This window comes from Rhinolophus hipposideros (genome assembly GCF_964194185.1).
Source record: "Rhinolophus hipposideros genome assembly, chromosome: 3".
In the NCBI taxonomy this organism is placed as follows: domain Eukaryota; kingdom Metazoa; phylum Chordata; class Mammalia; order Chiroptera; family Rhinolophidae; genus Rhinolophus; species Rhinolophus hipposideros.
Window position 1 is genome coordinate 13438427 of NC_138049.1, and position 17738 is coordinate 13456164.

General features: G+C 38.6%; 1 protein-coding gene across 1 annotated transcript in view; it reads right to left on the reverse strand.

Annotated features, from left to right (window-relative positions):
- The window catches only part of ESR1 (estrogen receptor 1), a 362043-nt gene that overhangs the window by 55150 nt on the left and 289155 nt on the right, over positions 1–17738 (reverse strand). The window contains exon 6 of the mRNA XM_081044705.1: positions 7297–7435. Within this exon, the coding sequence (XP_080900831.1) occupies positions 7297–7435 (139 nt within the window). The remainder of the gene's footprint in view (positions 1–7296; positions 7436–17738) is intronic.

Below are 17738 nucleotides of genomic sequence, written 5' to 3' on the forward strand. Positions count from 1 at the left end.
CAAACACAAAAATAATGAGGTATATAAAAATGCAAGAAAAGTCAAATTAACCTCCTACACAGGATTAAGTCTTTGGTTGGAATTATGCCTTTTCCTCTGGAGCGATTTCATATTGAGCAGATCCTTACTATTTACAGGCTTATTCCTCTTAAGGAGTTAAAGACTTGTGGCTTAGCAAGCTGTATAATATAATGCTACCTAATTGCTTTTGTTTCTAAGGAGAAATTTTGGTTTGAATGTTTTGTTTTCCACCTTTTTCGATAGAACCCCTACGAGCACTTTCAAGATTGATAGTCTTGTTGGTCAAATTGACTTTTCCTGAAATTCTAATGTGTGTGTGTGTGTGTGTGTGTGTGTGTGTGTGTGTGTGTACTTAATATCTTTATTGAGATGCAATTCACACATCACATAACTGACTCATTTAAAGTATATAAAATGCAACTGGTTTTTAGTCTAATAGATACTTTGATTCATTTTCAATTACTGGTAGCAGTAATAATGAGAGTTTGGCTAACTTTTCCCTTCTTTTGGTCTCAGTTTTTCTCCTCTATGGTTTATAGTTTCATATTTCCAAGATGTGTCAGAACACTAAACCAAAGGCTTTTAAGAATCAATCGATTGGCATCTGCTGTTGAGTAATTAAGGGTTCAGAATTGGAAAAAAAATCAATGGATTCGGAGTCAGACTACAAACTGCTGGAACTTTGCTACCTGTGTTCTCCTACAATGGATGAAATATACAAAGTATAGAAAATAACTAAGCACATGACTGTACACATTAAAGAAGTTAAACAAATGTTTGCTTCCTTTCCTTTCTTTTTTCATCCAATTCTATAAGGTAGAGTGAAAAAAGGTTATGAATCAAGTTCTTGAGATATACATGGGGCAAACCAAAGCACTGCTGGAAAGTTATGAACAGAATCCAGCAGAGCTATTGGAATAACTAAACTGTCTCCTGCCCAGGACTGACTTTGCCAATAGAAAGATCACTCACTCCCCCTCACCACTTTCTCCCCCAACTATTGAAATTCTCCCCTTCAGTGTAGCACACATTTTTCAAAGGGGAGAAATCAGAACGGGAAAGTCTTCCTCTTCATGCCTGAGATAACTTTGGATGGATTACATTCTGAATTTGTCAACTTACTTCAGAACTCTATTTTTTTACTCTTCCAAGTAAAAAAACAATCTGCAAAGAATTTACATCAAGTTTTACACAGAAAAAAATCAATGTATACAGGGAAAAAAATGTCAATAAAAAAAGCCAATAAAAGTGTCCTGGAAACATTGCTTTATTCTCATGTTTATTTGTTTGTTTTTTCTGAAATATTTACAATAAGTAACCTAAAATAAGAATTCTTTCCTCCAGAATATGACTTTGTGTTCAATTTCAAATGAATTTATCATTTACTATTTAATAGAAGCGGCAAAATGTTCTTTAGGTGTTTCTCTCTTAAGGGAGATAACTTACTCCTCTTCCATGCCTGCAAGTAAAAGAACTTTCTGTCGCTCTTCCTACAGGCAGAGCATCCTGATGCAGGAGCGATGGAAAGTTAGATCAACAACCCTCTGGCCAGTTGCTAGGTAGAGGGAATATTCTGCTTGAATTAAGCCTTGCTTTTCAAATGGATGAATAGGTTTTGTTTCTGTTTTTTCTTGTTTGTGTGTTTTTTGTTTTTTGTTTTGTTTTGTTGTCCTCTGAGAGTGAATCGAAGTCAAAAGGGAGTGCTTTGGCTTTACTGAGAAATCCACAAATATTTTTCAGAATTTGTTAGCATGGATGGCGCCTGCAAAACAGAATGAGACAATCTCTTGGAAACTGGATAGTGTTACTGAACAGGCAATTTACAGTTTCCTCTAATATCACATGTGCCTTTCAGCAATAGCAAACTTTACTCCTGCAAAAACAGAGACCCCATGACGAACGATCTAAGTTGAATACTTCTGCCTCTGTTTTGTGTCTATATTTTTCCAGGGTGAGCACTCAAGCAGGACTAAACGAAGAGGTGCATTCGGAGTTGACCCAGAGGACATATTTTGTGTTTTCTGGTGCCAAAACACACCAAAGGATTAGGTGCTAGAATGGAAATAAGTTTTCTCCACTTCCTGATTACTTTCACAGGCCTTCTTATTATCTTTAACTTTCCTCTTATAAAATACACACATACACACACACACGCATACACACTGAAAGAAATTACTGTGTTCTTTATCTATACCTTACGAGTACAATATCCTTTATTTCCTGGTTTCCACGGGAAGATAGGAATGCATTAAGTGCTTGGAACTCAGCGCTGCAGGACACAGGAAAGAACTGGACATTGTGGGTAAGCTAAGCACAGCAAGGATAAAATTAGCTTTCAAGTATATGACTACCAGAAAAGTTATACACTAATAGAATCAAGATATCAGGGGTTGTCATCAGGGATTAAATCAGGCAATAACTCTTCTTAAATGGACGCAAGACGGAAAATATGTCCTGTGCTCACAAAGGCAGGATGGCAACCCAGTAGGTTTTTAATGTTCCTATGATCGCTAAACCCCACCTGCCAGTACTAACATTTGAGTAATTACAAGGAAAGACTGGGGTAAATACTATCTTCCTGATGGCCTTGGAAAGCACCAATGCCTGGATTTGCAAAGGTTTGTGAGACCAGGACATCATTATAATTAAGCAGAGACAAACCCCCGTCTCCAGGTAGCAACACTGGTAATCCATGGATGACAGGACTACTTGACTTCTGGCTTTCTCTTTTCCCTATTTCTATGCAGATGCAAGCAGCCTATGGAGGTGGCTGACTTTTCAAAGGTAGTGTCACTAAGCCTGAGCGAACATTAAAATGATAAGGCTAATACTCATCTTCTGCTTACCAGCTCTCAAACATTTAGCTTTGAAACTTAATGGATTTCTACATTTTATTACAAAAAAAAAGTGTTTCCTGTGTATAATATGATGGGAAAATGCAACATATTAGGCTAATCAGAGAGCTGAATATTATCAAAGGAGTTGCCAGCCTGTGAGGCAAAAACATAAACAACGCTCTCAGTTATCGCTCAAAAGCCATCTTCCAGACGTATAAAATATCAAAAGGGCTGCTGATCACAATACTTTTTACTGATGAGTATATGTCAATGTCATCGAAAGCAGTTATCCTCTAACACTAAGATGATAATTTAATAATCTGAAATTTCATAATATTTAGGTGCATGTTAATAATTAGAAAAGTGTAGAAAATTTTACATTATCAATCATATTTTTTTATATTTTTTACTATTTACATAATTTACATTTGTTTATAAACTTTTCTAATCATTAACATGTACCTAAGTGTACTTAAATGTATTAAGATATCAAGGATTTTACTCCGTTGTGGGGGCCTAGTTAGGGAAAAAAATACGATTTCATGCTTATCCCTGTTTGGAACTTAAAAGTTGCATAACAGGTTTGCAGAAGTATAAGCATAAGCTAAATGCATTTAGTAACTGAAAAAAAATCCTTCCAAAACAGATGGATATTACCTTCTGCAAATTCTGTAAGAGACACACCAGGAATTATGAGCAACAATAAACGAGAAGTGAGTGAGTTGGATCACAAGGACAGCTGAGATGACTATCAGAAGGTGTGGATTTTCGTGATTGTCACAAACCACCCAGGTGACCTTGGCTAGTGCAATCAACAAACATTTATTGGGAATCGTTGAAGATTGGCAGTGACAAAAAGACGAACAAGGTCTGGCTTCTGCCCACAAGAAGGTTATGAGCTGGTAAGGAAGATAAGACATACAATTATAACTTACTGTGGGGACAGAGCCCCAGAGAGCAGTTTCCAGGCTCTCGGCCTCACATGGAAAGGTGCTGGCTCGGGTAGTAGATGGCCGTCGGCTGTGGCTAGTTGGCCGTCAGCTATAGCCGGTTAGCCAATTGGCCACTGATATAACTGCCGCGGCTGCGCTGGAGATGGGAGTTGGTCAGTTGGCAGAAAAGCGGACAGCAGGTCGCACGTCATGTGAATCCAGCCTCCAGCGAGACTATAGTGGTATGACTCCCCTACCTATGGCTCCGTGGGTGTTCCTTTTTGGGTTCACCATATCCTGTGTTCTTGTATGGGGAGCAGGACTAGAGACCCAGCAGGCCGCCCCGTGTGACACATACTTATGGCAAAATGAGACTAAGAGAAGTACAAACCCAACACAATGAGAACTTAGACAAAGGAAAGGTTCCTTTCCGCCTGAAGAGGAGAGAGTCTGAAGGAAGGTTTCAGGGAAGAGTGACATCTAAAATGAGCCTTAAAAGAATGGATAAAATTTAGACAGGGAATCCTAAACGTAGAAGTCTTTCAGTAGCAGTGGGAGGAAAACTTGCCATGTAAAGTTCCATTCAGGACAGTCATGCTGAATTCAGCACCCAGGTGTTTTGAGCCTGGATCAAGAAAGAGCTCCCCAGGTTCACCTAATCCCAGAACTCCCTTTTGGACCCACTGGTTTCCTCATTTACATCCTTTGATCAGCTCTGCTGATATTTGTCCTTGTGACACTTGCCTAAATAAGGATTCACAATTATCAAGATAAGAAGTTTAGATAGGACCTTCTAAAGAATGGAGAGAGACAATGAAAGCTAAATCAGGAAGTATCACAAACACAGCTTACAAACGGTGGGGAACTGACGGAAGGAAAGAAGGGTGATGGCTGGGGAAGAGAGACAGTAGTGGAGAGACAGTAATCTGAGGGAAGGAACAACAGAAACCTGTGCCAGGGCAGAGGAATGGAGAAAGGGGAGGTATAGATTTCAGAAACAGTTCGGAAATGACTTGATAGTCAACTGGACAATCTGGTTAATTTAAACTTTACAGCTTCAGTGTCTCGGTGAATGTCCATGTCACTAATATAGAGAAGAAGGAAAAGGGACAACTTGATACAGGAGGTGATGTATTCAGTGAGGAATTTGGAGTCTTAAAGAAGTTGTTCTCAACCACAGACAGTTTAGCACCTTCCCTCCCACCTCACACAGGGGACATTTAGAAATGTCTGGAGACATTTCAGGCTGTCACCACTGGGGAGGAAGGGTGCTCTGAGCATCGAGCCGGTAGGGTTCAGGGATGCTGCCAAACGAAAATGTACAGGACAGTCCCTCACAAGAAAGTATGAGCCAACCAAACACGTCAATAGTGCAGAAGTTGAGAGAACCCAGTCTAGAGGAAGTAGGAACTTTAAATCTGGAGTTTTAGAAAGTAGGGATGGAGCAAGATGAGGACTTTTACTCACTCATACTGCAGTGAGAGATACGGGAGAAAATTAACCACAGTGAGATTTTATGGAAACGAAAGAAAAACAGGTGGCTGATGAAATCCTAGGCAATATCACCTCACTGGCAAAATGAGTTCATTGGGATGAGGTAATGTCACAAACCCAGTCATATTTAAAATGCAATGACTCGATGACTGTTCTCAGAGAGTGTGTACCCTGGAAAATAGCTATGGATGAAATGGTAAATCATGAAGCAGATCGGTTCAGTGATGAACGTCCAAAACCCCTAAGCATTAAAGACACATTCTAATGTGAAGCAGGCAAACACGTATGTGGTCTAAGATTTACATCTGCAAATTTGTTATAACTTGGTCACAGAACCACACTACTGTACACAGGAGGTATTTTTTAAAAGAAGAAGAAGAAAAAGAGAGGAGGAAGAGACAGATGAAAAGAGAAGAATAAAAGAAAAAAGCAAAGGAAAACAGAAAAGATACAGAAGGGGAAAAAATGACAAGATGAGAGAAAGGAAGGAAAGGGGAAAGGAAGGGAAGAGAGAGGAGGGGAGGGGAAAGGAGCGGCACTGCACAGACATCCTCTAAAAGGCCGACAGGATATGATATGAGGGCAGTGCTCAGGAGCAAGACTAGTGGCCATCCTCAATGATTTTCTGAAACTATGATGTGGGAGTATATTCCATGGACTGCAAAATCTGCCTCTTGGACATCATCACTGTTTTTCAAAAGCTATAGTAAACAAACAATGACAAAACAGGAGCAGACACTTGTACAATTCCCCAGTGCTTAAATAAATTTTGCTGTTACTCTGCTCCAGGGGCCTTGGCAGGTGTACGGAAACCCGGGGCTGGCCAGGCGATGGGAAGGTCACGTGGCTCTGATGGATACAAAGACACGTGCCATGATTCACCAATGGCCAACCAGGAAGCCAAGGACTGCTGAGCAGATGCAAAACGGGTCAGCAAGAAACAGAAGATGGTCCCTTCCCATTCCTATTGTACTGTGGCCCACAAAGACATGGTATACCTGGAAACAAAAGGCTGCAGCAGCAAACCAAAGGAGACATCGTTGAAGGAAAGAGTGTAAAGAACCTGTGCACAGGACAGGAGGCAAGAGGAGTGTGCCAGAGCCAAATATCTTGAATTCCAATCCTGGTTCCAATATTAGCTAGCTTGATGCTTTTTGCAAGTAGTAGAATGTCTCTGAAACTTGCTCCTTTTCTGGTAAAATGTAAATGGTAAGCTTCCTAGGAGTGCTGTGATAATTAAATGAAATCATACAGCTGAAGCATTTAGCACAGCAGATGGGGGGTGGGGATGCCTTCCGTGGTAGCTGCTGTTGAATAATGTCTAATTCTATTACTCTAAGAAATGACTGAAAAAGAAAGAACAATGGGACTCACATTCCCAGTCAATACAAATAGAAGATGTTAAATAAGTTGGCACATTGGAAAAGCGAAATCTTCATTTTCTAAAATAAACAAGTAACTTTTATGCATTCATAGAACTGGAAGTGACCTTCAGAACCCTGATCAAATTTCCTCATTTACTGATGGGAAAATGGGAGAAGGAAATGCCAAGGCTATTGTGGTTTGCTGGTATATAAGCCAAAAAAATTTTTTTTTTAATTAAAGGGAGGTTAATTCATCATTTCTTTTCTGCAACACAAAGACAATTACAGTTCATAGTTTTATAAATATTCACATATATACATATGTGTATATATACATACATATATCCATCTGAACAGGTTCTAAGTATTTTTACCATGAAAATACCAGACATGGTATAAGTACACACATGCAGATACAGACATATCTCAGAAATAATAGAGCTGACCTGGGGAGATGTCTAGCAGAAAGTTATTCGTAGATTTCTGTGAACTCAACTGGCCTCCATTGCTGGAATTCACCCATTTGTAGAGTAAACATACCTGATAAAGTTCTTGGAAGCTTCATGGAGTACTGAATAAAAGAGCTTTGGGAATAAACTGGGGATTATAAAGGGTGTGGTTCCTCTAAGCTGCAGCCAGCCCACTCACCTGTCCAGGAGCAAGTTCGGAGCAAACAGGAGCTTCCCGGGATGTTCCATGGAGCGCCAGACAAGCCCAATCATGAGGATCTCCAGCCAGGCACACTCCAAAAGGTGGACCTGATCGTGGAGGGTCAAATCCACAAAGCCTGAAATAAGACAAGAAGAACGCTGCTGACTTAAAATAAAAAGTAATCATTACTAGTGAAAGGCATGCAACCATGGATTGGAACTGGTAGGGTCTATTTTTTATTAGATGAAATAACGTGTAATAGAAGCCATTGATAGTAACTATTTTTAAACTTAGCTGTATCAATGAACTTCAATGTGGCATGAAGTTCTTGGTAGCTTCATGTCTCATCTACAGAGCTCTACTAACTTATGCACCCCATTTATCTTTCTAGAAAGTTCTGTGCTTTGATAGTGTTAAAACTTGTATGTTTTTTGTTTGTTTGCTTGTTTGTTTTTTACTTAGGCATTTCTAATAGCCCTATGTGACTATTAATATTCACTTCTGTTTCAACTGAGAATATTAAAGGGCAAGAACTTTAAATTACTTGCCTTAAACCAAATAGGAATTAGCCCACAAGCAGGACCAAAGTCACTAAATTTCTGTTTCTTTGCTTCCTCACTAAACCATGCTCCTTTGTTCACACTGTATAAAAAAATACTAATGAAATCGTAAATGTAAATAAATCACTTAGGCTCCCCTAACATTATGATAACTTCTGGTAATAAACACTAAAATGTACCCTTGTTTTTAATGGCTTATTGGGAGACTAAAGTCTTTTCCAATTGTCACTGACAATATGGTGGTGCCTAATAATTATAGCTATAATAATAATGACAATAATAATGAGGAGAAGGAGGAGAAAAAGAAGAGCAATTTACCGAGCCCTTAGTATGGGTTAGAAGCAATGCAAAGGGCTCCCTATATACCATTTATTTTAATTGTTTTATTAATACAATATTTCTAAGACATAGGAACTGAGAGGGATATCATTTACACATTAGAAAACAGATGTTCAGAGAGCTTATATGGTTGTTAAGGTCAGAGATGGGAATACAATCACTGAAAGCTGTGTCCTTGACCACCGCCTCTTACGAGCTGCACTTAATTACAGACTTCGGATCAACTGACCAAATACATCCAACCACACAAATTAACATATGCCAGAATGACAGACAAATTAAATTAACATGGTGTCCATAAAGTTTGCTGCTTTCCAAACCGGTTCCCTGTTCTTTCTCCCTGAGGTATCTGAGCAGAGTCTATTTCTTTCCTTGCCCTCTCTCTGCCTTCAACCCTTAGTTCTCTCTTCTCAATAAGACTCACTCTAGGAATCCCATTTTTCTTTGTCTTCTTCTTCATTTTCTTTCACTAATACTATACTTTTGTTAGCTATCTATACTTGTTTTTATTAAAAAGACAAAACAAATTTATTTTCCTTACACAGTCAAGATTTGATAGCTTGCCTACTGGATGTTTCTTTGGTGGGTTGGGGGCAGTCTTGAAGTTATCACAGGATCAACATTAAACAATTAGCTCATTGTTTCTTATATACTTAAGTGCCAGCTTTCACGTTACGCTTACCACCAAAGAGTGGATAATTCACATGGAGAAACATATATAACATGAGTGTAAGTCAAAGAGTACATGCCCCATCTAGCCATCATCCATAACCAAGCCTCATCAATTCTAATTTTGAAGAACAGTGAAATTCTTCCTCTCCTTCCTATATTCCTGCTGGTACCATATTAATTCAATTCCCCAAAGTTTCTCAACTTTTTATCCGACTTCTTTAACTCAGCATAATTATTTTGAGACGTATCTATTTTGTAGCATGTATGAATAGCTAATTCTTGTAATTGCTGAGTGATATTCCATTGTATGGATAGATACATAAATAAATACACCTTGCCTACCATTTCATTGGACATCTGGGTTGTTTCCAGTTTCGGGCAATTACAAATAAAGCTGGTATGAGCAATCTATGTATAACTTTTTGTATGGATAACGCTTTCACGTCTCTGGGGTAAATATTTAAGAGTAAGATGGCTACATCATATGGTAGGTATATGTTTAACATTTTAAGGAACTGCCAAACTGTTTACAAAAGTGTTCAGTTTACATTCCCACCAGCAATAGATGAGAACACTGGTTGCTCTACATCTTCACCAATACTTGGTATAGTCATTTTTTTTTTCAATTTTAGACATTCTGGTACGTGTACAGAAGTATCACACTGACATTGTGGTTCTAATTTGCATTTCCCTAATGAGTCATGTTGAATATCATTCCATGTGCTTCAAATAGATCGTTCTCTTACATTCTCATTAATTATGCATGTACCTGTAAATCCTGCTACACTGTGTACTCCTTAGAAGCACAATCACAGTTCTATCAAATTCTGTTTTTTTAAAGTCAAAATTTATTGCACTTTCTGCTCCATTACTTAGCCATCCCAAGGCCCAAAACAGAGCAAGTGTCTTCCCATTGAAAAGAGTGGGTTTTGCTCACATAAAGCGGGCAGCTTTGTTCACAAGAAAAACTAAAGGATTACAAAACAGTTCTTTTCCGGAGCAGAAAAGAATTTCCAACTACTAACACAACAGCTTCTAAGACTAGGTTGTGCACTGCTTGTTAATACCAGCGATAGGTCAATATACAAAGTCCCCTTTGGGCCAAATGATTTGTCATTTCAAACCCATGTCTTCCGATTGGTTTCCCTTATCTCCTGTTATAACTTGTAACTCTCCATTTGCAATCCCATTGCTCACTAATACCTATAGACTTGGGGAGGAATGGGGGGCATAGTTTCATTTAGTAGTTTGTCAAATATCTACTCATGATGAATATAAAGACGACTACAGTAGTCTTCCCTTATATAGCCTTATATAGGCTACTAAACCCTATATATACCAGGTTTTTTTCCTGTACATACCTACAATAAAGTTTATAAATTAGGCATAGGAAGAGATTAACAACAACTAATAATAAAGCAGAACAATTATAACAATAAAAAAATCAGTGATAGGGTTTTAGGCCCTCTGGGGAACAAAAGGAGCATGTATCTCTACAACCTGCTGTGATTTGCCTCTTGAGCGCATTCGGTCAAGATGGACTGGCCTTGCTCTGGAAAAAATACTGCCAGGTAGCAGGAGCTCCTCTTGCTCAGTACCCAGTTCCTAATGGGATAAACCACTCCAGTGCACAGTACTTATAAGGAAAGCTCTCAGGGAAGTTTGAATTCTCTAAGCTTTCACCCAATCTTTTGAGTGAAGTCTCATAATAGCAATGTAAATTTACCCTGTAAATTAAACTCACTTTCAGAAAGGTTAACATTCAGAAATGAGGTCTTTTCTTTTACGAAATTCACTGTTTTATGTAGGGAAAAAATGTAATCATGTGATAATGTCACCATGGTGAAACCTACCCTTTGTAAACCTTGAATAATCATACAGGATGAGATTGGAGGTGTCTGTCGAGAGAACGGCAGCTGGCCATTTGACCAATTGATTTTGGAAAACCAAAGAAGCACTTTCTGGTGGCAATCGTAAATATTAAACTGAATCATACTTTTTAATTCTCACTTCAAAACTTGAGTGCTATTTAAGTCTGACAGTTTTAGCGGTCTTTTGGGAGCCTGAGAAGCTCACCATAACCATTTGTACCATACAAGTCTAGTAATCATGAAATCTGTCTGAAGTATGTCTATTAGTAATAGCTTTCAGTCTGAGTCCAGCAGAATTGTTGGGTCCTTCTGTTGAAGTAATGTAGATCTCTCAAAAAGAAAGAGTCTAATTATGTCTCCCATCTGTGCATATTGCTTGCAGACAAGCGTTATTGTGTCGCTTGCACAGTGTCCTCTGCAAATTCCTGGGGCAGGATCACAGGGAGTGTGCAAAGAAGACTGTCAATTAACCGCCTCAATGAAGGTGAGGGTTACTGAAGTCAGTTATTAGATGGAGTGTCTCCTTTCTTCCAATATGCTGATTTTGACCACATAGGAGCTAAATGCCCTTTTGGTGAGGAATAAATGTCCATTAATAATCTCAATTCATAACTAACTGGAGGAAAATAATGCACGAAATCCCAAACAAAGCTATAGTGTGCTGTCGACATCAAGTTTCAATCTCCTGACTTATTTTCTTCATAAACAGGAAGAATGATCTTAGATGCAATTTCAACTGGATCTGCTATAACTTAGAAACATTCAACAATGCCTTTCTTGAATACTTGAAAGTGTTGCCAATATGACAATGGGAGCTAAGCGCATGTACGGGGCATGAATAGAAGCATCAGTGACAGGTGACACAGTGAGTGATAACTCAGCTCCCCATCAACTGGGGGCTCCCATCTTAGTGACAGTGATGAGTGGGCCTGTGGAATCCACACCAGTGGGATAGAACACATACCTAAAAAGTTTTAGCAATAATTGATTGTAATAAATAAAATCAGATGCAAGGAAATGTTATTTTATAAAATAAAATTTTAAACAAAAGTGAACACGGGTCTTTTTCTCTAGACTACATTCACAGGACTAATAATAGAATATCTAGAGATAGAATATACTGGAAGCAGACAGAAGTACTCCAACTCCTACCCTTGCATGAGCAGGGATCTAATGAAGTTGAGGGGGACATTTTTCATGGAAAACTACCTTCCCTTTAAATTCAACCACTCATTGTTTTCAGATTCATCACCAAGGAAAGGCATTTCTGCTTCTTTCCTCCATTACATAGTAACCGTTTTTCCTCCAAGATTTTTACCTAAGTTTTGACTATGAAAGAAGCTCATGGCATGTCTTCCCTCCTCCCTTGGGCCCCAGGAGACCCTAAACCTTCTTTCCCACTCTGCTAGAGACTGACATACAAATTGCTCAATTTGCTTTGGCACCGAGGAGAACCTTAAAGCTTCACTCTCTCTTCCTGTGTTTGGCAAGGCTCTTGGAAACCATGTTATAAAGTGTGCAGAGATCCTCAGGCAAAGTGACTACTATAATATCGTGCATGTAAAGTTCTGCACTGCTGTGGAGTAAAAGATAAATCAGAGTGATTCTTCAATAAAAGCATAAGAAAAAATAAGCACTGCAGTAATATTTCTTAGTTGCATGGGAAACAATCTCTAGAGATGCAAAGCAAAGTAGAAATCCTGTAAAACAAAAAAGCAACTTTTCCAGGGAGCAGTATCTACAAAGATAGAAGCCAGGTGGTTGGTTCCCTCAGTAAATCCCCTGGAAAAAATATTAGTTTCCTGGCCTTCAAAAAATTAATCATCATCTGTCATAGGATGACCCCAGTGTTCTCCAAAATGTCAGTTATGAAATAGCCCATTACATTTATTCTGTATTGCCTTAACTCGATGGAGGAAGATTTAAATAATTCAGCTCTTTTCCCCTTGATGGGAAAGGAAGGAAGGAAGGAAGGAAGGAAGGAAGGAAGGAAGGAAGGAAGGAAGGAAGGAAGGAAGGAAGGAAGGAAAGGTAGAAAGAAATAAAGGAAGAAAGAAAGGTGGAGGAAGAGAAGGAGGGAGAAAGGTAAGGAGGGATGGAGGGAGAGAGGGAAGGAGGGAGGGAAGGGGATGAGATTATAGCATAGTGTCAGCTACAAGCTGAATCAAACTTGGGATTTCTGGGAGGAAGCCTATAGAACAGATAATGTCAGAAGAACCTAGAACCCAGTTCAAATGCCAAGCAGTCTTCTTGTCCCCTATTTTGTCATTTTTTCTTTTTCTCCAGAAAATAGGAACTTAATACATAGGACCATGTACCCTGGTATAGTTGAACATGACCTTACCCACTCCAAATAAAATCTTGGATTCTCTTATATGCATGCAGTCCCATTATAGAAAGACCCATTAAATCTGTGATTCCCATTCTATAATACTTTAAGATGTCTCTTATACCATACAACCATTGGAATATTCTTTGAGCTTAATCTATTTAAATAAATAATATCATATACTACTCTTACCAAATATGTACCACTGTTACAAAAGAAAATCAATGGTACTAGAGTATCACTTGCTTAGAAGTATTGTGAGTTACAATGCAAGAGCACGGGCGTCCTCCCCAGCCTGGCCTGAATCCCCATCCCTCTGTGCATTCGGCTTTCCTCTACTGTAATAAAGGGCAGCGTGTACAGGCTCTCTTCTGGCACAATACCATCTAAGCAAAGCTCTTCAGCAACCACCATACTATATATCCGCCTTGCCCTACCTACCAAGCTGATGCTTTCTTGAGGCTCCAATAGCCCTCATCCTCAGGCCTGGTTACTAGGTATTCCCAAGTTACTTCCCAACGTGGAACTTTCTGATCTGGAGGGTACACCATCCACACCCCCACCGATAGACTAAGGAGGATGGAAGTAATAAAAAGAGGATGAACCAAAAAGTCAAATAGTTGATGGCCAGTTACATAAGATATCTGAAAGCCCTTCCCATCTATAAAATGCAGATGAACTGACTTACCACTTAGAGTCATTGTAAAATTAAGCAGTTAGCAGATGTCCCAGAGTGCCAGTCACTACTCAATGAATATTAGTTCTCGTCCCTAATTCATCCCAACAGGCCTGTAGCTTCTGCCCAATAGAAGGGTGCACTACTTTTGCACAGCACCACGAGAAATGTGGGGTTTTAAAATATTTTCGATTTAGAACTTCACACTTAGTCGCTCACTTTGTGTTTGCCCTAAGTCATGATGTGATGTTGTGTTTTCTGTTTACTGTTTTCTTTTTTATTTACATAAAAAGAACTTAATAAAAAGATAAAAGACTTCCTGGACATCAAACAGCTCTTACAAAACAACATTTTCATGATTTAAAAGTGGAGGGGACAGAGCATGTGGATTGTATTTCTCCTAAAATACATACGTGAAAAAATGAGAAAGAAAAGCATGCTTGGGGTTTTATTACACTCAAAGCACTTCAAGATGTTTAGCAAATCCAGAAGGCAGCTGTATTCGTACACCCACAGGATAAATGGTCAATGGTTTTCTAAGGAACTCAGCAGATTTCCACACTATGTTCGTTGCTCCTTATTTGCCTTGGGAGAGAGAGAACAAAACTTGCCCAGTGGTGACTACCTGCCTTGGGAAATAAAGCCGTGTTGTCAAGACAAATGCTAAACAATAAAAACGTGGGGGAAGGGAAGCGCTGAATGTGACAAATTTACTATTTTAAAAATATGTCACATTTAGCCTAGGGGACAGCCAATTAATTTGAATGAAGATTGAAGAATTCAGTCTAAAGTTTTTTTTAAATAAACAAAGGTCCTACCTTTTGAAATTAATGGTGCATACTGCAAATACCCGTTAGTAAGATGACCATATATTGAAACAATTACAGATGATGAAAGTCATGATAGCTATACAAATCCTCAAACTTTGTAATCATGACTATGCAGCCTGACCAGCGTACCATGTTTTGTTGGACATAATATTATGAAGACGTTTATGGCATCATTACCAATTCCTTCACAGAAATGCAGCAAAGCTTAACACATATCACTCTTATTATTGTTCTCACCTACATAGATTCAAAGGTGGTGTTTCTACAGCACATCCAAAATAAAAACTAACAGTATTGTTAACAGCAATTGCCTTTCTCCCCCAATTCATTTGTATAAATGAAAGAGAAAAACCAACAGAGCTTCTTGGAAAGACCTGAGGTATTTCCTGAATGTCTTTTATAATGTATACATAAGGTATAAACTAAATACAGAAGATTGCCTTTCTTCAGGAAAGACAAGTCTTTGGTACAATGAGTGGCCTACTCGTTGCACACCACTCACTGTGGAAAGAAATCCAAAGATAAAACGGGTTTCAAGTATGCTCAGCCATTTCTTGTTTTTAACCCCCAGACCAGAACTACATTCAAGGAATCACATTCCTTATAATGTTCCTATGAAAAACAGAAGCGTATCCAGACTTCACTTCCACAATTTCCCAGCAGTTTTTCTTTGCTCTGGACATCAGTCCAATTTATTGTTTAGACATCATCTGTGCTTCTGGGTCTGTATTGGTGTGTGTGATATATTGCAGTTACATTTTAACTCACCCATCAGCATTTAATTTTGTTTACACATCAACATATAGGGCATAAAAAGAGTGAATGGCAATAAATTCCCTCTGATTTACTGAGATAATTAAACAATTTCTCTAATTAGAAACAAAAACGGAGCTACATGACAGAAGCACCTCAAGATTTTAAGGTTTAGAATTACAGACGGTAGCATACGTAAGATAATTATAATACAAAGAAGGAAATTACTCTTAACTTTAAGTATGAACTTCATGAAATATTTTCCTTAACTTTATTCAGCGATTCAGTTAACCACACACCTTTAAATGGTTAGATCTGTACCTTCTTAGTTTTCAAAGGCTGGATAGATCTTAATTCTGCGTGAACTTGTGAAATGCCGAATAACTTCCTTTGAAAAAGAGATTCTCAGTTTTTGTAGTAAATTAATCTGAGAATACATCATTGCATCTTTAGTAAAGGGGCAGGGAAGGCACTGGGCTGCTCCCCTCATGTAAGCAACCATTTATGGGACAAGTTTCTCTCCAAATTTAGTATCAGGAAAAGGGTTTCTTCTCCTAAAGAACTGATGTGCTGCTTTTTGTTTCAAAGTAAAAACAAGAGTTTATGACAGACTGTATGAAGCACTACCATCAGGAAGCACAGATATTAATACAATGTTCAAAAGCAGTAACAATTTTACCTGTTTACTGGGAAAATTATTGCCTTACTCCTACTTTTTTTGACCTCACTTTGGACAGTACTCACGAATGACAAGGCACCTCATATCAGACTTACAAATCGGACAGGGGAATAAATCATTAAAATATGTATACCTCTTTTCACACATGCATAATTATCCCTTTTTTCCTCCATTAAACAATAAGTAAGTTACGCAACGACAGATAAGGAAGTAGTTTATCAGGAAAAAGAATTAATCTCACAACAATACCTGACTCCACAAAGAAAAATAAGTCAAGACTTTTAGATATGAGGATTAGATTTGTGGATTAAAAAAAAAAAAGTCCCTTAGAGAAAACAAAGCAGATGGCAGCTCTACCTTGTTACCAACCCCGTCTGTATTACACTCAGAGCCTTGGTGTATGAAGACATGGTTGTCATGACAATAAGCATTTGAGAAGAGTTCTGGAGAAGCTGATGAATTTGAGAATGTCTCTTAGCTTCCCAATTTTCCAAACACACAGAAAGCCCACACCCCCCAGCCACTAAATAAACGATTCTATTACTTGTTGTATTGCTTACAATTATTCTATACTGATATTATAATATTTTGCATTCACTCAGGTCATAATCCTCCTTTACTCTGACACAGCAAGCTTGAAGGTAAACTAGTCTTTTATTTTTACTCAGCAAAGGCAATTGTATTAACTACAGCTTAATTTTGTTTTTCTTACAAGCTCAGAAAGAAATCAACTTCAGCTAAAATGAGAAAGAGAAACAAACTAAAAGAAATTATTTTCTACTTTCTGAGAGTAGAGAGCAAACTAAAGAAGGGGGAGAAAATTATTCAACTATAAAGTACTTAAGGTTGTCCTTTGATGTGCTTGTCAAATGGATAGGAAGGGCATTTCTGCGGAACGAATCTGAGTCCCCTGATAAAGAGCATGGGCTGGCTGAGTTTGAAAAGTCAACAAGCACTTGTACCTTGGAACATACATTTTTTTTTCCTGTCTACCTAGAAGCAGACCTACAGAAACATTTCAAATACTATTGTCATCAGCCCGAGTTTTCCAGATAACTGTATGCTCCCAGTAAACACTACAAATGTCATCAATACAAAAACTGAGAGAGAAGCAGACAATCTCCTTTTTAGAGCAAGTTCTCCAAACAAATGGACAATGCTGCTTTCCTCTTACCTCCACCCAGCTCAGGTCCCTCAGTGAAAGCAAAATTGATGAGCATCTTTAGTTTTACAGAGACTTTCCTCTCTCTCTCTCTCTCTCTCTCTCTTTCACACACACACACACACACACACACACACACACACACAAATTTGACTCAAACGCTACAGGAACACCTGTCCTTGTCAAAGACCCAGGGACATCTCGTTCTGGAATAAATTAGGAGCTTTTTAAAAAGAGGTTTATTCTCCCATTGTTTTATTTAAATTCAGAACATTAAAATGTGAGTTTTACAAGGCAAAATCCCCAACCAGTAATAGAAATGCTGAGTATCCGATCAGATAACACATCCGCTGAGAAACCAGAAGACAAGGTACAGGACCCCATACCTCCAAGGGGTAGAGCGACAAGTCTGGGGCTGGTGGGAGCCTGAGGTTCTCACAAACACAGGGAGATTTATTTAGAAAAGTCTGCAGCCCCTCTTCCAGTCTTCCCACAGCTGACCACTTCCCACATGCTTTCCTCTTCTATCCCAGATCTCAAGTCAGTGAACACTGACCTTATATATACA